This window comes from Urocampus carinirostris, chromosome 7, assembly GCF_059441175.1.
Source record: "Urocampus carinirostris isolate Australia breed hairy pipefish chromosome 7, RoL_Ucar_1.0, whole genome shotgun sequence".
NCBI classification, from domain to species: Eukaryota; Metazoa; Chordata; class Actinopteri; order Syngnathiformes; family Syngnathidae; genus Urocampus; species Urocampus carinirostris.
Window position 1 is genome coordinate 302109 of NC_142355.1, and position 23564 is coordinate 325672.

General features: G+C 41.9%; 1 protein-coding gene across 2 annotated transcripts in view; it reads left to right on the top strand.

Annotated features, from left to right (window-relative positions):
* The window catches only part of LOC148362030 (cyclin-dependent kinase 17-like), a 36295-nt gene that overhangs the window by 6684 nt on the left and 6047 nt on the right, over positions 1 to 23564 (top strand). The window contains exons 2-11 of one of the 2 annotated variants that reach the window (XM_088339431.1): positions 4322 to 4464; positions 8629 to 8790; positions 9650 to 9783; positions 15950 to 16075; positions 17894 to 17950; positions 18024 to 18138; positions 19836 to 19930; positions 19995 to 20057; positions 22782 to 22905; positions 22976 to 23096. In XM_088339431.1, the coding sequence (XP_088195557.1) occupies positions 4338 to 4464; positions 8629 to 8790; positions 9650 to 9783; positions 15950 to 16075; positions 17894 to 17950; positions 18024 to 18138; positions 19836 to 19930; positions 19995 to 20057; positions 22782 to 22905; positions 22976 to 23096 (1124 nt within the window). In that variant the 5' untranslated portion in view covers positions 4322 to 4337. The remainder of the gene's footprint in view (positions 1 to 4321; positions 4465 to 8628; positions 8791 to 9649; positions 9784 to 15949; positions 16076 to 17893; positions 17951 to 18023; positions 18139 to 19835; positions 19931 to 19994; positions 20058 to 22781; positions 22906 to 22975; positions 23097 to 23564) is intronic. The other variant, XM_088339432.1, reaches the window with a different exon arrangement.

Below are 23564 nucleotides of genomic sequence, written 5' to 3' on the forward strand. Positions count from 1 at the left end.
TGACATTCATGAGTTCTGAGGTGAAATTGGACCTCCCGCGCGGGCTCTTTTAAAGAAAATGTTTTTAATTCTAAGACGAGATGGGAAAAGTCAGTAAAGGAACTGTTTTAAATATGTTCCGAATGTCAGCCCAAAAGAAAAAAAAAAAGATGAAAAAAAAAACAAGTTTATCTGACTGCATCTAAGAGAGTCGCGTACTTGCACGTGCAAAACAGAGGCTGCAATGATGATATGAGCCAGAAGATGGCGTCAGCAGCGAGAAGAATATTTTGAAGTTACAGCTACCACCTTTAAATAACATTATAAATAAATATACATGAAATGGAAAAATGAAATTTCATTTACCTTGACTGAGCTCGTCAAGAGGAGTAGCAGGTGGATGCAGGGGGGGGCAGATGAGCTTGAAAATGGATCCGAACCCGTACCACTTGCATGGATTGGCATGCCCTTAGAAGATATAATCAACACCTTGTGCTTTCTTTGTGTAGATTAGTTTCTGTGTTTTTGCTTCTCTCTTGAACGGGCGCAAAACCTGGGACCCATAGCAAATAAAAACGGGGCTAAAAATACATGATTGCCGGCTGACTGGCAAAGTCTTTATGAATCGCTAAATTCTGAACCGAATGGAGAGAGAGAGAGGTATTGTGGGAGGTAATTCAGCCAATACCATTTTTAGATTTTGTGTCGCCAACCAATATTAGACCAGCATCTTCTATGACGCGAACCGATCGCAGGCAGCCATCTTGGATACTGTATGTAACTCGCCATGGGACACAGAATATCTATTGGTCTTATTGTCGCGCGGTGGGGGAAACCCTGTAACGAGGGGTTCCAAAACATCCCACTCTAAAGTGAAACGCTTGTGAGGCGGGGACGCTGTATCCCGGGGTCGACCGCACAACGGGGTCTTTGTGCCTCCTCCGATGGCCGTCTTCCTTCTTTTGGTCCGGAAGAGAACACCGGTCTCTTTAAAGGAGAAATCTCGATTTATTCATTCATTCAATTAGCATAATAACGAAATAGGAATTGCTTTTTCCATTCTTTTTATATTATTTCTTCACTCAATCATACATATATTTGTTTAAATAAACCCTGTGTTCTATGTTTTATTATTCATGTATGTTCTCTTTTATAAGTGTCGGCCGCCTTAGCTTTTTCATTTATTTATTTATGACCAATCGGGTTATTCTCTTTTTTAAACGGGTTTTTTTTCTCCTTATATTCTTGTTACCTTCGTTTTTTAACTTATTGTCTTCTTTAGGTTTTTATTTTTTGGTTTTGTTTTATTCAAACAGTATGTCCTTTTTTTTGTGCCTTTCTTATATTTTCTATATTATTCCTTTTCGTAAGTAAGGTTCTTTTAACGAATCCTAAAAAATGTTTGTGACCTGAGGTTTTTCCTTTTTCTCTTTGCTTTGAAATCAATCCTGTTTTGTGATCAGAATCCCTCGTCTTGAGTTATTCTCATGGGATCGTTTATCGTGCAGAATTTGGATCCAAAACGGATATTTTCTTTTTTAGTCGAGGTTCTGCCACGCCATCGTTTTGCCCCCTCGAAAGGATTTCTAACGCCCTTAAGAAAGAGAAAGATCCGACGTGCTCCGGCATGATTTTGTTTGACGGCGCTCGTCTTCTTTCCGGTTGGCCCGCGGCGGCCATTTTTTCAGGGTCGCCGTGGAAACGCTTTGCGTCGCCGAAGCCTCCGGGCTCGTAAAGCGGCAGCGGCGACGGCGGCGGCGACGGCGGTGGCGGCGGTGGCGGCGCCGTGGCTCATTCTCTCCTGCCTGATTTGGATCACTAAGGCGGTCTCGGTCGTTGACGACCTGTTACGGGAGAATGCAGATATGCTATTGGCTAAACTCCCTCCCACTATGCCTTTCTGTCTCTTCAGTCAGTACATAATCTTGTGTGCTTTGTAAAAACTGCCAGTTGGCCATACAATCTGGTAATTCTTTGCTATAACACGGTCGACCTGACATGGTTTTTATCATTTACTGTGTTCTGCTTTCTGATTGGCTAAAAAGTTCCGAAGAGAGTAGGTATTGGTAAAAAAACAAAACTGAAATGTTTAAAGGTACAGTAAACCATACTTTCATTTGTAGAACAAATGGGTGGGCCTTTTAAAAGGTGTATTTATAAAAGGGTACTAATTGTATACATATTGTAAAAAAGTAAACAAGGGTTCAATGTTCTGTATTTTTGTACTCTATTTTCTACTGGTCCCGAGGCTTTTAGACTGATGCTAAAGAAAGAAGCAAAGCCGGGATAACCGTTGAAACAAAGCTTGTGATTATTGCAAAATACAGTGAAGGCACAGGTATCGCTACCTTCACTACCTCCTTAAGTTGCTTGTCGATGAGCAATCAATGCTGGGAAGGATCATCGAGAAGGTTATGAAAGCAGGGAAAGATACTAAGAGCATGACAATCCTTTCAAGTTTTAAAATTGGTTTTAATTTGAACCTGTTGACTCCTCCTCCATGTGCATCCACCCACTCACTCTACTGTACCAGCTCAAGTCACCTCAAAGATAGATCAAATTTTATTTTTTCCCTTTACATATATATATATATATATATATATATTTTTTTTTTTAATGTTGTATAACACGATATTTTGTCATTGTAATGTTTTTGTCTTGTCTCTATCAACCCCCTAAATGGCAATTTTTTGTTGCAAACCCAAAGTTATGTTGTATCCCGGGGGCTCTATCCTACCAGTTCCTTTCATCAGTTTTTGCAAACTTTGTTCCGGGCCAACCGGGAAAGAATCTCTCACCGAGGCGTCAGGTTTTCTCAGCAGGAGGAATGCGGCGCCGTCCGCCCCGTCATAATTAACGTCATTGTGCCGTTGGGAGCGCCCCCTTGTGGTCGAGTCCTTCGCGGGGGCATTCCACACAATCTTTGTCTCTTGGCCTCGTGAAACACGGCTTCATCCGTGCTCTCGCGGGAATCCTTTTACATGTTGTGGAGGGTAAAGACTGTTCTCAAAAGAACTGATCGATGGAGCCCATGTTCATCTGCCGTACAAGGTTAAAAATTAGCGTTAGAAATATTGAATCGTGCAAAAACAAACAAAGAATATTTGTTATTTCATTTAAAACTTGAATAGCACCCTGAATCCTTAAAGCAGGGGTGTCAAACTCATTTGAATTCGCGGGCCAAACGATCTAACAAACATTCTCTTGGGGGCCGGTCAATTCGATTGAGGACAAAGAAAAAAAGAGAGAAATAAGAGAAAGAGAGGGAGAGAAAAAGAGAGTGTGGGAGAAGGAAAGGAAAATGGAGAAAGAGAGAGAGAGAGAGAAAAACACAGAGAGAAAACATGAGAAACAAAAGAAACAGAGAGAGAGAGAGAGAGAGAGAGAGAGAGAGTGAAAGAAAAAGGTAAAAAGAGAGAGCGAGAGAGAGAAATACAAGTACAGCTTTTGTGAGAGGCACCTGGCTTTGACAGCATCAAGTGGACATATTCCAACTTGCAGCTCGTTTTTCTCTTGCGCTTCCCTCAGCATTGGGCCAGATTCAATACCCTAGCGGGCCTGATCTGGCCCGCGGGCCGACTGTTTGACACCTCTGCCTTTAACAGTCCAAAAATGTGAATTTCAGCACTACTCACACGACTCATCTTTCACCTAAATCAAAAACTCACGGTGCATGAAATAAAACTAGGCTGAAGAGCAACTTGTATAAAGGTACATTAAAACTTCAATAGCTGAGTGAGTATGTTTTGCAAAAACCCGCATTAAACCGTATTGCAAAAAGGGCATCCAAATTTCAAAGGGGCTAGCCAATTGAGAAAATGGGGGCACTCCTGTTGAGTAATTAGCTGTTACCATAACACGAGCCTTCCACTTTAGCCTGCTTTGTATGCTCTCGCTCAATCACAAACACTTCAATGACAAACTAATGTTATGATAAAAGCTAATATATCAGTCTCCACCTGAACATGCTTCCCTCAAACAAGTTAACTTCACATTTTACTCTGAATCCCACCCGCGCTTTTCTATCACGGACTTTTTAAAATTGTAATATTATCAGCAGTCTTGATTCACAAGTGAGCTGAGCAGGTGCCGTCTACTCCGCTCAAACAATATTCTTCCTGCTTTAGTGGCTCTGAGCCTGGTCGCTTATCCAATCGGAAGACGTGGGGTGGGTACCAACCGAGAGAGGGAGAGAGCCTCGACTGCATCCGAGCCAAGATTATTCTATGTTGTATATACGGTGACCAGAATTATTTAATGTATATTATTTTGAGTCGGGGAAACGTCGAGAACAGAGAGGCGAATGTGTCTTTTATCTGGCGCCCCTATTTTGCCTTTTCAGGCCGTGCGCTCCCTCCATGGAGAGAATGAAGCGCTTCAAGCGTCGCCTCTCGCAGACCTTACGGGGAAGCCAAACCGTCGACGCCTCGCTCTCCGACCTCGCCAGACGCATGACCGTCGGGGAGAATGGCGGCCAAGACGCCGGTGAGTTTTTTTCGCCATCCCTCATTTAAAGGGATACCCAAAAATGTGAGAAAACGGTTCACATTTTTTTGCATAATATCTATATATAGTTATTGCTATATTATTTTCCGAAATAATGCCTTTTGAAGACGGTCTGTCTCTTATTTGACCTCCTGGGTTGTGACGTCAGGTGAAGAACACCAACAACAGCACAACAAATGGCAAGCAGCCCAAAATGGCAAAAATAACACACAGCGCTACCGGGGGCTATCAGGCGGGACACGGCAGGCTAGCCGGCTGCTAAAAAGGACTATTCGGGAACGATCCGCTGGCTGACCATAAACATCCAGTAAGCAGTCCGAGTACCTTGGAGTCAACGAGCAACCACGGCAACAAGAATGAACCCGGTTGCGGAAAAAACAAAGGAGCGCGCCGGCTAGCTGGCTTGCCGACTGCTAACTGAGCTAATCCGGACCAAACAAAACCGGAAGCCATTCAGAAGCCCGCACGCTGACAAGGAGCTATCTTAACAATAATATACTAATTGCAAGACACGCGGCGAAAAACACAAAAGGAAAAGTCACAATCGCATACTTGGAAGAAGGTGAAGGCAATAAAGAAACGCACATCGTACACAACGGCAGGGAAACTCACCCCGCGCGGCTTTTGATGATCCATTGTTTTGAGTCCTTCTTGTCATCCAGTGACGTCACAGCTCTAGAAGAAACGAGGTGAAACTGTCTACTCTGAAAATGAATTTCTCGAAATCCACGGCGCATGGAATATTTTGGAACATATCGGCGTGATTGTGGGGAGGAACACGACACCTTCTGTGTCTATTTTCTTATCCCTTTAATGGAATAGAATGTCCTTGGAAGATGTCAAGTGAGCGATAAAATCAAAAAGTGCCATCATGATGGTGCAAGATAGAGTTGGGCATATTAGCTGGAAAAGAGTTGGGCCAAAGCATGAAGCTGCTCCCAGGTCAAATTTGATCTCAATCTGAAAAACTAAACATCGTATTTTACACATTTTTTGCGTTTCCCAATGTAGCCGTTTGGAGACAAGTGCACAGCTTTTAGACATTGTGAAAGAGTTGTAAATGTTTCACTTCTCTTTCCGTGTCTATCACTATTGTGCACAGTTACGCGTAATAACGGTGCGTAAATCTGGATCCCGAGTGGCATTTACGCACATTTTTTCCGGTACTGATCTAAATACTTTGTTAAATCGCATACATTTATGTTGAGAATTTCATTGGCTGACCAATGCGTCAATCTTCATTTGAATCGGTCCATTCTGGATAAAGATATCCGGAGCTAAAAAGCACTGTCCGTTTTATCAATACAGGTCGAGTGTTGTGTCAACGGAAGGTTCAAAGCCTGAAGGCCATACGGGAAAGGAGTCTGAGGGGTCTGTTTATTTGTAATCTATAATCAGAGGGCCAAAGCAACACAAAAGTCCATCGATGCGGAGATGCTTTTAGGCGGATTTTTTTATTTTTGGGTTTCTCGTTCCAGATGGCCCGTGATGTTTTCGTGCCGAGTGCATTTCGAAATGGTCAAATTTCCGTGACGGTGGACATCGTAGAGACACCTATTTGCTTTTTGACAACGTCGGGTGTTGAAACGGAGTTTGTATTCATGGGCCCTGCTATGTTGGCCAATGCACTAAAGGTTGAGGGGAGTCCAGGAAGCGGTTGCCGCGACGGCCTAGGAGGAATTTCAGCCGTTTCCACGGCGACGCCAGCAGTATCTTTCGACTCCCGGGCCTTCTCTGCGTTCTCCCGGCTCTTCTTTTGCGGCACGCTTCGCACTTTCTCGCTCGATGTCTCGGCGATGCTTTTGTGCGGCGATGAAGCCGAGCTTTTTGTGCAAAATCGCATGGGAAGCGTGCGGCCGAGGGGCAAATCTCCGGTCCCGATGCCACGATGCAACGGTCGTAAACCAAAACGGCAGCTGCGGAGAGATAACGCCGCCGTGGGAGCGCCGAGGCTTTATTAACCGGCCGGATTTTTTTTTACGTTCGAATTCCGAGGGGAGGAACTCCCCCAGACAAAGGAAATATACTTATTTATTACTTTAAAGGCCCGATGAGTGATCTATAGTGACCCATAGTGGTGTAAAAATATCCTATTTTCCACACTGGATTATAAGGCTCACCTCTGAAATAAGTCTTTTGTGATATATTTTTCATCTATAAGGCGCACCGCACTATCAGGACCACTGCATTACAACTAGAGCAAGAGCTAGGATTGCATGAAATACAAAAGTCATTTCTATTCAAATCATTTATTCCGTAGAACATATATTAACATGATGACATCTGGTTTCACCTCAAAGATTTGTATAAGGAACACGCAAAAACCACTTTACCGTATATTTTTCTCAAACGTAGAATCCTTTAACAAAAATCAAGTATGGAATTTTTGTTCTAAACATAACCATAAAATTAAAATCTTCAAATAATCTCAATAAGTATCATACTTGCGGAAAATGATTCTCGAATTCAACGACGGCAAAAAAAACGAGTTTTCGCAAGTTTGCGTCTAAGGGGGTATCCGAGTTTTGCACTTCTCTTTTTTTTTCCTTTTAGCAAACAACCACAAGAGGCTACTTAAAGACCACCTTGATTGTTTCTTATAGGCAGAACAGTTACTAGATCCAGTATCATTTAATTGTAACGATGCATTTTCAGTATTCTCCACCCCATCTTCTGATAATGAGGCGTTAGCATATTTTGGCCAATTTGGGCTTTTGAGATGCGCCTTGTAGTCTGGAGAGAAAAAAACGGTGATTTATTTGTTTAATTAAAATCCCAGCGAGTCATCTCATAGACAAAAGCCCGAATGAGGATAAGTACTTAATGGCAGTTTATCAGAAACAGCTGAGTTCCAAGTGTGATGATTCCCTAGTTATTTCATTCAGACTTCTTTTCCTCCCACTCTTTCCTCCTCTAGCCACTTCCGTTATCCGCTTGATTGAAGGCTACAGCTCGCCGCCAGCTTCCTTTTCGATCGTCTGCTGCTCGTGCTTTGTCTTTCGATGTCACTCGCCTTACCTATGAGAATAAACATCCCTCGGTGACATCTTTTTTTTTTTTTTTTATCGCTTTACTCTCTAGCTACTCAAATTAGACACTTGAGTGCATGCTACGGCTCACCGCTAGCTGCTATTGTTATTGTTAGCTGCTCTGCCTTATCTTCAGTGTCACTCGCCAAGCAAATGTTGCCGAGTCCCGTCGTTCATGGATTTTTCACTTTTTCCCCCACCGTTTCCTTCTTTAGTCACTAATGTTAGCCACTGTTGGATTTGGACGAAGAAAAAGAGCTAAAGAGAGCAGTTCGGTCGAGGACTTTTATCACAAAGTTACAAAATGAAAATGAAACGGAGTATACTCTTGGCCTGCGATTGGAAGGAAGTCATCCCTCAAACAAGCATGGAAAAAAGGCTGGCTTCCACTGTCTTCTAGGAAAAGGGGGCGCGGATTGACAAAAGTGACAAAAACTGGGATTTTTCAGTCCAGTAACATCTTCACATGAAACCTTTGTCAGGACTGGGTTATGCAGGTGGTATGATAACAGTACAGCAAACTCATCAGAGAATCATTGCTGGAAAAGTATTGAATAAAAGGATGCATTAAAACAAAATGGACGCAATTATGTGGATAATTATAAGGGTGCATTTTTAACAACTAAAGGAAGTGATCATCAAAGTAATAATGTGATGATTAAATAATGAAACGAATATGGCTGGGAAACTCATGCAATAGTGACAACGTACTACATGTCATCTTCCATGTTTTTACCACTGTTTCCTTTTCTGGCCAGTTACGTGACAGGTCCTACGGTCCTTTTTTAGTAGCTTCGACCGCTAAAGGTCGCCACTTTCACCAACTCTGACCAACTTCAGCTATGGGCTCTTTTCAGTCTCTTTTAAAAGCAGCGTTCAAGTCTTGTCCCCGGCTGAAATTTTGCGACTCGGGAAAGTGCTTTTCTTCCAAGCGACTTACTTGGTGGTGACTTACTACACACTCACTTTAAAGCAGTTTTTAGTGCCTTTGAATTTCTAGTCCATTTTGAAACCGTGGCAGTGAATTCATGATTTTGGGGGAATAAAATGGACGCCGCTCCTGTCGGAATATCCCCGTGTTGCTGTTTGGAAACCGTTTTCTCTTTTCCGGCAGAACCGGCGGTGAAGAGCGGTCGTCCTCCCTCGGCCCACAGCGTCCACTCCTTCCTGGAGCAGCACGCCGGCTCCTTGAAGAAGCCGCCCTTGCAGCGTCCGTCCAGCGTCCTGGGAGGCCCGGGCTCGCTTATTGTTGCGCCTCGCAACGGCAGTCGCCTGGGTAGGAAGGAGAAGGACCACCCTCTTTTATTATGTTCTACTTTTTTGGCTCAGTCGCCCATGACACCTATTTATTGCAACCGGTGTCTTGCACATGACTTAAAAATGGTGATTACTTACCGTTACTTTGTTTCAAAGTTCAGTAAGCTCAGTAAGAAGTAGTTCATGACTCCAAAAATAACCACCTAAATACAAAAAACCTGACAAATACTCTCATAGAAGCCGACCCCCCTAAAACCGCATTGAAATAGCCAAAAATGCACCAACCTCTCGGCTTATGCAACTTTAAGAGCTCGCAAATCAACACTTACCCGAGATACTCCGTATCTATTTTGTCTCTGGGCTTCAAACCATTTAAAGACATTTCCATTTTTCTCTCGGGCCGTGGTGTATCGCCAAAATGTTTTTCGCGTATAAAGACCAAAATTCAGCACACGATGACCAAGGAATTCTGACGTTTGCCCTATTGATGTTGTTGTTCCTGTAAAAGCCACGCCACCTCCGACACACGCTACCTACCCTTCATCTTGGATGCAAGTCATGTTTATTTGTTTATAAAATGTGTGTGTGGAAAGGTCTGATGCTGCTCAACATTTGTAATGGTTAGAAGTCTAAACTGCTGAGTTATCACGTCCAAATAATGTACACTGACGTGCATGGTCTCCAAAGAAGAACACATGCCATTAAGGGTTAAAATGAGCAAAAATGATGTAACATGTGCCAGACACGCAAATTTGCTATTTTAAGGACAATATAGTTATAGAACAAAATGGAATAAGAGCAAAATGTTCGGCCCGTGGATTAAGAATATCCTTTTTTCTTTTTTCTTTTGGGAACGTCCCGGTTATTATCCCCGGCAGACATCGTCCACGAAAATCTGAAGACGGGCTCGGACGGCGAGAGCGACCGAGCGTCCGGCACTTCCTCGGACGAGGTCCAATCGCCCGCCGCCGTCTGCCTGAGAAACCGAGGCGACCGACGCATCTCGGCCCAGGTGGGAATCTGCCTTTTCCTTCTTATACTTGTTCGTATAATCATTTGGAAATGGCGTCAATATCGATTCATTTGTTAAGCTGCACCAACCGCGGTCATCGTTCTTCTATGGCCATTGCAGCTCAATGGGAAAACTATTTCTTTCTAGGAGTACTTTTGTACTAACTCCAAACCGAATAAGAGAAAGGACAAATGATTTTCTTTGTGCCTCGATTGATGAAGGAAAGATGGTGAATCCGTGATCGTGTGGCTTGTAAGCTTGTTGGATATATGTTTGGGTTTGGAGCGCTACCAAAAGACTGCAGTCCAAATGATTAAAATGAGATGTTTTAAGGTCAAAGAAAAAATTGAGCCAGAAAACATCTCTAAATGATTCATTCGGATAGAGGGAAATTATAAGTTAAGGGGCTGTCGTATAATCCCAAAGGTGAGAACCATCAGGAAAAGTATGTGAGTGAATGTACGCGGAGGCAAACTTTGGAACAATTTACAAGACCCGATCAAACTTGTTCAAATTTAAATATAAAAAAACATTACTGGCGGAATACAGAAATGAAGAAAATGGGATATGAGTGATACTAGGGATTGGAAATACTGCATTTACAACTATAATTAACCTTGTTGTTATTGCTGCTATTGTTATATCATAACTGTTGTTATTAATATCATTATAATTGTTGTTATATCATTGGTGTATTTGTTGGGGAAGAGGAAGGGGTAGGGAATAGAAGCATTTGCTTCTTACTACCCCCTTTTCGAACATGTTATGTAACATTAATTTGTTATTGTTTTGTTCTGTTTTTATTTTGATGTTGGAATAAAGTTTTCATTCATTCAAAGACTGGGATAGTGCACCCGTGGTTCCCTTGTACAAAGGAAAAGGTGTGTAGTCATTCCAGAAGTCTAAGTCCGTTGAGTGTCGCGGGAAAGTTTAATGGATGCAAGAGTGTGCGCTAGGGATGGTTAAGAATGACTGATGTTGACGCATATGATGCAGAGGGGGTAAACCAGTGTATGCTAATTTTGCTGATTTTGGGTTGCATGGCACAGCAACTCACCCCTCGTTGTCCTGTGAGCTTAATGATTGGAGTCAGGTCGGGATAAACAAAGGGGTATGAATGTTTGGTGAATGTGTTTTCTTGACTCGATCCACCTACCACTAGGGGAATATGGCTTCGGTTTATAGATGGACTGTTCAATCCCAAACAACAAAGACAACAGATACTCGAGCTTAATTGACGCACGGGTGTGAAGCGGGATCACACATTTGCACTCTCTTCAATTTTCTGCTTTCACTGCATTTTATTAAGAATATTTGTAGCACGTTAACATGATCATGGCACAACTCGTACGGTCCAAACCTTAGTAGGGAAATTCCCTAGTCCGTGTGTCTTGTCGCCGGACAATGCCAGAAAGAATGACAGCCGTTTGCTCACATTTGATTGCTATAAGCATCACTTTCCACACCAGAAAAGAGGCCAAAAATGATGATGCCCTCTTTAAACAGTAAGTGTGTTTAAAGTGATGCAACAATCAAATCTATGTACTAAATGTGTAAATATATATGATAACTATATAAGATATTTGACATGCGTTCCCTTTTTTTATCCGAAACGATAAACGTCGTACAAAAATAACGAGCGCTCCCAACATTTGCCTGTAGTTCCCAGAAATGTTGAGCAAGAAGGAAATCCCTCCACTCCTCGTGAGTCAGCCGGCTTCCGTGATGACATGGCCCGGATTACTGTAATACGGGCCCGCGCTTGCCGCCGATCAGGAGAGCCGGATTGTTCCACGGCGGAGGGCAAAGTTCGGGAGGGTGGCGCTAGGCATCCCCGCGGTGGGATTTATCTGCTCATTTTGTTTCCCGAGACGATTATTCATCTGATCTGGATTACAATTTATTCTGTGACCGAAATGAAATCTCTCGTACATTGTAATCACTTCCTAAAAAAAGGACATTTTTCTCTACTCCTTGACTACTGATGTCGCATATGTTTTGTGAAATGGTTTGCGCACCGCTTCTCTAAACTCAGCACAAATCATTGTAATATCTATACAGACGACTTCAGTACTGTGACTAGGGTAAGGTTGGGTTCTGCTGAGACGTAAAAAAGATCGTACACCGAAAGAGTTTGAAAAGTTGAAATGAAAAAACACGTTTAACTTCTTCTTCTATGGTGTTTATTGGCAGTTTTGACTTGCGTCTTTCTTAAACAAACGTGTCTCACTGTTACATTTCTGCGGCCGTTCACAGAAATGCACATGTGGCGCAACAAGAGTTGCTGACGAGTTCAAATGTTATATTTTGGGATTTCTATGTTGTGTCATCCGTAGTTGACTGTAAGGGGAAGTGTATTATTATTTTTCAGGGTATTGAGTTTTGTATGTCAGAAAGGGGTAAGAGAAGTACCAGTATATCACCACCAGATGGCAAAGTCTCACAGGTCAGAGAAGGGTGCTTGGGCCAAGTCTCGCGGGACCTCACGTGATTTTTAGTGAGACTTACTCAAGAAATCATCCTTAATATCCTCATGTCAACAATTAAATGGTGTCGTGTGAGACTGACATTTAGCGTCTATGTGAATTCCCTACGGGGATGAATAAAATATCTATCTATACATCTCTATCTATCTAGACATCTATCTCTCTAGATCTAACTAAAGATCTATCTACCTACCTATCTATCTATGATATCTATCTATTGTCAGTCGCCCTGACATCACATGTGATGAAGACCATGGAGCGGCTGCTGCTGCACCACCTGAGGCTACAGGTCCGTCACGCCATCGACCCACTGCAATTTGCTTACCAGGAGAAGGTGGGAGTGGAGGATGCTATATTATACATGTTACACCGATCCCTCTCTCACCTGGATAGGGCGAAGGGGGCTGTGAGGATTACATTTTTGGACTTCTCTAGTGCCTTCAATACCATACAGCCTCTGCTACTGAGTAGGAAATTGACAGAGATGGGAGTTAGCTCACACCTTGTAGAATGGATTACTGACTACCTGACAGGCAGACCGCAGTATGTGAAACAGGGGGGCTGTACATCGGACACCGTGGTTAGCAGCACAGGATCTCCGCAGGGGACCGTTCTCTCTCCGTTCCTATTCATTCTATATACATCGGACTTTAAGTACAACTCTGAGTCCTGCCATGTGCAAAAGTTTGCCGATGACACTGCGATCGTGGGATGTATCAGAAACGGGCAGGAGGAGGAGTACAGGAAATTGATTCAGGACTTTGTCCGATGGAGCGACGCAAACCACCTGCACCTAAACACCACCAAGACCAGAGAGATGGTGGTGGACTTCAGGAGAACCAGAACTCACCCGGTTCCTGTAACCATCAAGGGAGAATGTGTAGAATTTGTCCAGACCTACAAATACCTGGGTGTGCAGCTGGACAACAAACTGGACTGGACTGCCAACACAGAAGCTCTATGTAGGAAAGGGCAAAGCCGACTTTACTTCCTCAGAAGGCTGGCCTCCTTCAACATCTGCAAAAAGCTCCTGAAAATATTCTATGAGACAGTAGTGGCAAGCGCCCTCTTCTATGCGGCAGCGTGTCGGGGAGGCAGCGTCAAGAAGAAGGATGCCTCTCGTCTCAATAAACTGGCTAGGAAAGCGAGCTCTGTTGTGGGCAAAGAGCTGGACAGCCTAACAACAGTAGCTGAGAGACAGGCACTGAAAAAGCTGAGGTCAATCATGGACAATCCATCGCATCCGCTTCACAGCATTATCTCCGGACAGAAGAGCAGTTTCAGTGACAGACTGCTGTCACTGTCTTGTACTACGGACAGACTGAAGAGATCTTTTCTTCCTCATGCCATGAGGCTCTTTAACTCCACCTGGCAGAGTAAAGGCCCACATTAAACCACACCACCTACATTGAATATTACCGAACCTTACTGCATTATGTATTCTGTGTAGCACTATTTAGTTACTCTATATAACATGCTAAAGTGGGCATTTGCACGTCACACTGGGTATTTGTATATTGTATTCTTTTGGCTTTATTATTGTATTGTTCTCAGCTCAGGGATGCTGCTGGAAATGTGAATTTCCCTGCGGGGATGAATAAAGTATCTATCTATCTATCTATCTATCTATTGTATCTATCCATATCTATTTATTTATCTATGGTATCTACCTATCTATCTAGACATCTATCTATCTATCTATATCTCTATCTCTCTCTATCTCTATCTCTATCTATCTATCTTGCAGATGAGGTAAAACAAGAATATAGAAAACAAACGTGTAACAGCAGCTGGAGCGAGCCCATCCACCTGGGTCCCGTTATACATACCATTAGCTGCAGGCTTGAAATTGTATGACCAAGTTGCGGCTTAGAGTCCGGAAATGAGGTTTTTTTTCTAATAAGATCATCGTGCCTCACACCGTGCACCGATCAGGAAAGCCGATGACAAAACTGCCCCTCAGTATAATAAGTGAGTTCTTTGCGGCGTTTAATCTGAAGAGACCGAGACGATACTTTCATTAAACTCGTCGTCTCTCACAAGGGGCACCGATGGCGAGAACCGGTGAAGGTGGTCACGCGTCAATTTATGAAAGTTCTTTGCACCGTTTAACCTCAAGATTTTGATTCGTTTCATCGCGCCTCACGCGGCGCACCAATCACGAGAACCGATGAATAAAGTTGTCAATCGTGTGACGCAGCAATTGAGGTGAGTTCTCTGCACCGTTTAATGAGAAAAATACAATATTGTCATCTTGAATGGGGCACCCATTTTCTAGAGCGTATGGAAAACCCTTTGTGCTGTTTTGACAGTTCGTGTTATTGCAATCGACTCAATTATTCAAGCAATTTGGAATCGTTTTTAACACTCGTCTACAAAGGGCATTTAGAAAAGAAATACGATGAAATAATACTCATAATACTCTGTGACATTTAGCCAGACCGCCGCAAAGCCGATAGGCACAATTCATACGACCTGGTCTGCAAGGTTGCGGACATTGAATTGCAGAAAAAAGCTGAAAAAAAATTAGGAGCTGCTAAAAAACATGAGCATCTCCTGAAAAAAGAGAGCATTTGCTGGAATGAATTAGCACTTGCTAGATGAAAATAGCATTTGCCAGGAAAATTGAGCATGAGCTACAAAAAATGTTCACCCGCTAAGAAAAATGAGCATTTGTTGGGGGAAAAAGCAGCTGCTAGAAAAAAAGAGAATCCACTGCATAAAAAACTGTATCCGCTGGGAAAAAAATGAGTATTTGGCGGCAAAAAAATTGCTCCGGTAAAAAAAATCAGCACCCGTTATGAATAATTAGTATTTGATGGAAAAAAATGAGCATGGACGAGAAAGCTTACAAAATAAAATGACCCATGTATGAACTTGAGGCTATTCCGTTGTAATAAAAATACAGTAAATGCACTAAAGCATTTATACACGTGATCCAAACACAAATGTATATTGTTCCTGTCGTCAATGAAAAAAATGTCTCCCGAATACAATTGTTCTTGCTAAATCGGGAAAGAATTACCCGGAATCTGGGGACACTTTTTTGGCGATGAAGTCAGTGGATTGCGGTCTGCTTCCAAGAGATTAACAATAATCTAACAAACAGATGAAGCTTTTACGTAACAAACAAGAATAGAAAGAGATGAAAGCGTTTGAACTGGCTTGCCCCCTGCCAAAGGAACTTTCACTGTCAGTCATTGATAGAGAGAGTGAGAGAGAGAGACAGACCGAGAGAGAGACTTGATTCATCCCCGTAGGGAAATTCACACTTCCAGCAGTCTCCTTTGTTGGTTATTAACAGATTAACAGGATGGCCTCGGGGTGCTGTCTTTGTGGTTTAGCTACAGCGGAGTGGATGACATCACACGCTAGGCCAAAAGTTCCACGTCCCTGCAGCAGATGAAAATCTTTGTGCCCAGGGTTACACCGCCTCCTTTTCACGTAGATAGCGAGATCGCCTCCTTTCCGTAGCTCCACGTTTGCTGTTTTTCACCAGCACAGCCAGTTGGTCGGTCTTATTTGGTATAGAGTTCCCATTTCCCATGATTACGGACGGTACCGAAGACTTATAACGCCGCTCGCCGCTCAGCTGATGTATTGATGATGATGATGTATGTCATGACGTATTGAGAACCTTTGCTCCGTTGATCGATGTGGTTTCTGTAAACTCCTCGCAGGACCTGAACAAGCGTCTGTCTCTTCCCGCCGACATCCGGATTCCCCAGGGTTATTTGCAGAAGTTGCAGATGAGCAGCCCCACCTTCGATCAGCCGCTCAGCCGGCGCTCCCGCAGGGCGTCTCTGGTAACTGCAAATACAAATTGTAAAAATAAGAAATATTATATCTGCGGTCGCAGTATACGGTCACTGTCATGTCACCAAAAAACACGATTATTCCCCTAACAGTGATACTTTTTAGAATTGTTGGGGACATGAAAGCAATGATACATTTTATATTGACAGATATAGAAATGGCAACCGGTTCAGGGTGTCCCCTGCCCACTGCCCAATGATTGCTGGGATGGGCTCCAGCACCCCCGCGACCCTACTGAGGATAAGCGGTGTAGCTGAAGAGATGAGACGAGATGAGATATAGAAATTCATTACTCTTTGCCTAACTCTGAAATCCCCCCAAATCCCAATCCAAGATTTACCCAAAGTCAATCGAATGCTGTTCTTGAACTGTTTGGACAACATGGACGCTTTGGGTCTCTTTTGGTCCTTCTGCGTCACTCACCCAGCACATCTGGTCACTGAATTCCTTCATTCAGACATCCCTCACTTTTGTCCACTATTTTCTTCTCTAGCCAATCCTATTAAACACTTAGCTACAGTTAGAACTCCCCACTAGCTGCTAGCGCTATTGTCAGCTGCTCGTTTTATGTCACGCATTTTAGTAGCTTCTCCCACGAACGAGCCGCTAAAGTTAGCTACTTCCACCAGATCTTGAGTAACAATTCTTTGTGCAGCCCACCCACACCTTTTTATATATTTTTTTGTAAGTTCACAGTCTAAATCGGGGGCCTCCCACCTCATTTAAGCTCCACGCTAGGTTTTGTTTCTAATTAGCGCAAAAGGAAACCCATTTTGATATGAATTTTGAAAATAGCAACTTAGCGAGATGGCTTCCTGAATTGCTAAAAAGTAGTTTGACACTAAGCTAGTAAACGGGTAAGAAGTGAACAGGTAGCTAAATGAGTAAACTTGATAGCCAGATAGAAGACTTGAAAAAGCTAGATCGCTAGCTAGAAAGGAAGCCACAATTGACCTTGATAACTAGCAAAAAACGTTCAACTGCTAGCTCGACAGTATGCTAAAATATGGAAAAGCTGACTAGGTAGCTCGCTAAATGTCTCAAAAGTAGCTTAATAGTTAGCTAGAAAGGTAAACAGGTTAAAAAAATAAGACGGCTTGATAAAAGAGTGAAAAACCATCTAAATAGCCGGATGGAAAGCTTAAAAATAAGCTAGCAGGCTAGAAAGGAGTCCATAATTTAGCTTGATAACTGGCAAAAAGATCAAACGTGAGCTAGATAGCATGAAAAAATGTAAAAAGCTAGCTAAAAATGTGGGAAGATAGCTGCCTACGATGCTAAAAAAAGGAAAACATTAAAAGGTTGCAGCAAAAACCTGCAAAGGTTTTGCTCATTTGCTTTCTAAAACATGTATATTGTTGTATTTCCTGTGAAAGATACATTTAAATTTATTTTATTATTATTTTTATTTTATCCCTCTATCTATCTATCTAGACATCTATCTGAATAGATTCTCATTTTATTCTCTTAATTGCTTAGAAATAGTTAATATTGAATAGATTTTTTTCTCCATGAAGCCCAGCAACTGGAATTTCTAAAACGACCATTTATGATATTATTATGATGTGATGATTATGGTATATTATTAAAAGTCAGGTTAAATAGAAGCAGTCAACCACAAAAACAATTCCTATTACTAGAAAATCACACTGACCCAGCACAGGTGACCTCAACCGTCTCTAGGGGGCGCCGAATCGGAGACCCCTGATCTCGATTCTTTTAACAGTCGCATCAAGAAAGCCTATTTTTTCAAGTCTATACGGATCGTATCCCCGATCGGATCCCGCTTTTCTGTCTCTGTGCCGCAGTCGGAGATCGGATTCGGGAAGCTGGAGACGTACGTCAAACTGGACAAATTAGGAGAGGTGCGGTTTACCCCCGCGGCGTCGCCGTTTCTCGGCGAAAGCCGTATTCAGCCGTGGTGGTTTTCCCTCCCAGGGGACGTACGCCACGGTCTTTAAGGGTCGCAGCAAGCTGACGGAGAAGCTGGTGGCCCTGAAGGAGATCCGCTTGGAGCACGAGGAAGGGGCCCCCTGCACCGCCATCCGAGAAGGTAGCGCCGCCCTTAAAAGAGCCTCTGGTTTTCTTTTTTTTCTTTTTTTTTTGCAAGCAAGAAAGCCAACTCTGAACTCCAGCGTTTCCACCGATTGACTTTTGATTTGTTCTCGGATAAAGTGGATGAGATCGAAATGAGGAGAATTGCTGTTTCATTTCTAATTCTGCTCTTTTCGACATTTTTTGAACTCATTTTTGAGCTTCTTATTTTCAATGGCGCTGCAAAATATGTACACATCATTTTATAATCAAATGATTTCATTTATTCTATTGCAAATAACATTCTAAGAAAAAAACGTATAAATGGACCGAAATAATAATTATTTTTTTACTATGAGCAAAAATATTTACGATGAGCAAAATTAAAAAATGTATATATTTTGGGGGTTTTAGTATATTGTTTTCCCTTCTACTATTATGAATACTTAAAGTAAGTCTTGAATAAGAAACATAGATTTAAAATCAGCAAAATAATAATACATTTACTCATAATGATATTTTTATTTGATCATTTTAAGTCTATTTTTATCTTCCACTAAAAAAAAAAGAATACTCCAAATAAATATTGAAATAAGTATACTATTTGATATAAGGCAAAGAATGACATATTTCGCATTTTTCTTGTTCTAGCAAAAATAAAACACAAAATCTCAAAATGAAATACATTTAAGTGAGCAAAATAATCCATTTTTTATAGTATTCTTTTCCTATGCTACTAAACGTACTTAAAATAAATCATATCATGAGAACAAAAATTAAAAACAAGCAAAATCATAAAATGATATTTTATTTTTCTTATTTTGATTCTATTTTTCCTTACCCTAGCAAAACTAATACTCCAAATAAACCTTAAGTAAGAAAAATATTTAAAATACGCCAAAGAATATAATATCTCTCCTTGTTCATATTTGAAGTCTATTTACATTGTCCACCCCCAAAAAAACTCAAATTAAGGCAAAGAATCAGGAAAATAACCTTATTGTTTTTCTTGTATTTTTTTTCTTATCCTACTCAAAAATCAAATCATTCACAAACCAAGAAAAATATTGAAAATGTGCAAAATCGTTTTGCAATGTATATTTTATAATTATAGAATTCATTAGATCATATATACACATATTCATAAAAGTTATCATAAAAATAATGATAATATATTGTTTTATTTCATCAAAACACCCTAGGAATATTAAAAAATGGCCCTTAGTGTAGCATATAGTAAATACCTGTATTTAAAACAAATCCTAAAACGTTCATTATCATCGGAGTCAACGTCCAGTTTGTCGAGGAACGATGACAAACCAATGCAATATGGTTACAATGACAAAAAAAACAGAAAATGGCGACATCTTAGAGAGAGCAAATGCGAGATATAGAGTAGGAAAGAAAGAGAAGAGAAAAAAGAATGCTGGAAGGGAAGAAAAAGAAGCAAATAGAGAAAGGGAGAGAGGAAATGGAAAAGGGACAGAAAGAGGCAAAGTAAGAGAGAAAAGAGAGGAGAAAAAAAAGGGGAAGAGAGAAAAAAGAGAAAAAGTAGTGTGCAATCATCTGTGCTATGTGCAAACTCCTTGTGATAAAGGGCCAAACAAATAAACAGGACTTGGCAATGAAAACAAGATCATTTTTTGATTGAAAAACATAATTGTGGTCCTCATTTTCGAACCGGCGTTCACCAACGTTGATTTTTTTTTTTGTCAGTGTCGCTTTTGAAGGACCTGAAACACGCCAACATCGTGACGCTCCACGACATCGTCCACACCGAAAAGTCGCTCACGCTGGTCTTCGAATATTTGGTGAGCGCTTTTTTTTCTCCGGATCCTGGCGGTCTTTCTGAGTCTTCTCCCTGTGCCGTTCCAGGACAAAGACCTCAAGCAGTACATGGACGACTGCGGGAACATCCTCAGCATGCACAATGTCAAAGTGAGCCCATCTCCGGCCTCTTAGGCCCCCTGCTGGCGGGATGACCCTATTGGTGGGCGTAACCGTGGCATTTTGGGGGTGCTCGAGCCCAAAACTGATAGCATTTTCTAAACTCTTCCTTAATAAAGGACAGAACCATTTTAAATGGGATGAAATAAAAGCTAACGGTCAAACTAAACTAAAATGTCGGAAATAACCCTCTGACTCGAAATGGTTCAGTCCGTAGTCCGTTTGATTCCTAGCGCCGTTCCCTTCCGGAATACAATTTCAAATGTATTCCTCATTCTCTCCTCACCGCTGCTACACTATCATCACGTTTTGATGAATTATCGATAAAATGTTTACTATTTAAAGAAAAAAGAAACGCACCGATACCATTTTTTCTGATACTGAATTCTTTTGGGTAAGAAATCACGCAGAGGTAGATCATTTCTCATTTTATTATGACTTAAATTGAAATTCTGAAATCTGAAATCACCCCTGCATATGTGTATTTCAAATTTTTTGAATATAAATATATAATGTAATATAAAAAATGCTCCCCCAAAAAGTGATTTATATAATACACCATTCCAGTGTCAAAGTGGTGAGAAAAAGTGAGCGGAAAGCAAAGCAAACAACTCTGAAAAGTGGCCTGCCCGATTTTTCACAACTTGAAACGCAATAAGACCACTCATCGCAAAGTATGGGAAGAGAACGACATGATTTGTCTCCAAAGTTTGCTTTGATTTATTGTTTGAAATATATATATATATACTGGACTGTCTCAGAAAATTAGAATATTGTGATAAAGTTCTTTATTTTCTGTAATGCAATTAAAAAAACAAAAATGTCATACATTCTGGATTCATTACACATCAACTGAACTATTTCAAGCCTTTTATTATTGTAATATTGCTGAATTTGGCTTACAGCTGAAAAAAACTCAAAAATCCTATCTCAAAATATTAGAATACTTCCTCAGACCAAGTAAAAAAATAATTTTATAACAGCAAAACTAAATCAAACATTTGAAAATGTCCATTGATGCACTCAGTACTTGGTTGGGAATCCTTTTGCACGGATTACTGCATCAATCCGGCGTGGCATGGAGGCAATCAGCCTGTGGCATCGCTGAGGTGTTATTGATGCCCAGGATGCTTCGATAGCGGCCTTCAGCTCATTAGTATTTGCAGGTCTGGTGTCTTTCATCTTCTTCTTAACTATACCCCACAAATTCTCGATGGGGTTCAGGTCAGGGGAATTAGCAGGCCAATCAAGGACAGTGATGCCATGGTCAGTGCACCAGTTACTGGTGGTTTTGGCACTGTGGGCAGGTGCCAGATCATGCTGGAAAATGAAATCCTCATCTCCATATAGCTTTTCAGCAGATGGAAGCATGTAGTGCTCTAAAATCTCTTGGTACACAGTTGCATTTACTCTGGACTTGATGAAACACAGTGGACCAACACCAGCAGCTGACATGGCTCCCCAAACCATTGCTGACTGTGGGAACTTCACACTGGATTTCAAGCAACTTGGATTTTGCTCCTCTCCAGCCTTTCTCCAGACTCTGGCGCCTTGACTTCCAAATGAAATGCAAAACTTGCTTTCGTCTGAAAAGAGGACTTTGGACCACTCTGCAACTGTCCAGTGCTTCTTCTCCATAGCCCAAGTCAGACGCTTCTTCCGTTGTCTTGAGTTCAGAAGTGGCTCGACCGTGGGAATACGGCTATTGTAGCCCATTTCCCGGACACGTCTGTGAACTGTGGCTTTTGATACCTGGACTCCAGCTTCAGCCCACTGTCTTTGAAGCTCCCCCAAATTCTGGAAGCGGCTCTTCTTCGCAATTTTGTTAAGGCTGCGGTCATCTCTCTTGGTTGTGCAGCGTTTCTGGCCATATTTTTCCCTTCCGACAGACTTTTTGTGGATATGCTTTGAAACTGCACTCTGTGAACAGCCTGCTCTTTGAGAAATGTCTTTTTGTGTCTTACCCTCCTGATGGAGGGTATCAATGATGGTCCTCTGGACAGCAGTCAGATCAGATTGTGATTTAGTTTACTGAACCAAGCTGAGTGTTTTTAAGGCTCAGGAAACCCTCGGAAGGTGTTTCGAGTTAATTAGATGATTCAGGTGATTAGTTGAATAGCCTACTTGTATACTTTTTCATGATATTCTAATATTTTGAGATAGGATTTTTGAGTTTTCTTAAGCTGTAAGCCAAATTCAGCAATATTCAAATCATAAAAGGCTTGAAATAGTTCAGTTGATGTGTAATGAATCCAGAATGTATGACATTTTTGTTTTTTTAATTGCATTACAGAAAATAAAGAACTTTATCACAATATTCTAATTTTCTGAGACAGTCCAGTACATCTATAGAGAGAGAGAGCCACGTTTTCTTATTTGACGGAAAAGGATTAGGGAGAGGGAAAAAGAAGAAATCGTAAATAAAACGAGCAGAACGATATGCCGGCGGAAGAATAAAATGGACTTTCCTTTTTGAAAAATGGAGGAATCTGAAAAAAGAAATTGCCGCAAAGTCAGCAAAAAAGGATCAATATATAAAAACAACAGAAAGATTTCACCGTTATAAAAATGGAGTCATCATTCTAGTTTTTCTAAAATGAATCATCTCATTACCTGATGGAGTAAAAAACCGTAAAAGAAGTCATTCTTGGCAATATAACAACAAAGGCGAGGATACTTCAATCTGGATTCCGCTTTTTCTTTCCTCCTCCCCAGATCTTTCTTTTCCAACTCCTGCGAGGGTTAGCCTACTGCCACGGGCGGAAAGTCCTCCACCGGGACCTCAAACCCCAAAACCTTCTCATCAACGACAGGGGCGAACTCAAACTGGCCGACTTCGGTGAGAGCGCCCCCTCTCTTCCTCGGCGCTCTATCGGCTTTCGCTCATCTTTTCCGGTCCGTCTCGGCAGGACTGGCCAGGGCCAAATCGGTGCCCACCAAAACCTACTCCAACGAGGTGGTCACGCTATGGTACCGACCCCCCGACGTCCTGCTGGGTTCTTCCGAGTATTCCACGCAGATCGACATGTGGTGAGTCCTCCGTGAGCGTAGAAGGAGGGACTTTCCTGTATTTTCCAGACTATAAGTCTCTACGGTGGTACCTCTACTTACAAAGTACCTAAACGTCAAAATATTGCCTCTCGTTACAAAGGCCTATCGGTATACAAAGTCAGAAATGCAGTTAGCCCCTCACAGGGTTTCCCCAACGTAAACAAACGGGCTGGGTCTATCCCAGCATGCTCTCCGCGTCACCGTCACAGTTCAGGGTTCAGAAGTGACGAGGAAGGGTTCCGGCAAAATAGCGAGGGGCCCAAAACGAAAGACGTTTCGGCAAAGGTCTCGGAAAAAGTGTCGACAAGTCAGGCTATCGCGACGTCCGGTTTTTGCATTTCCGACGCATCGTCAATCGTCGGCAAAAGCAGACGTCGTTGGATCGGTTTGTCGAGAAACGCGAGGAAAAAAAGGTAGATTCATATTTTTTTACATTTCCTTCTTTTC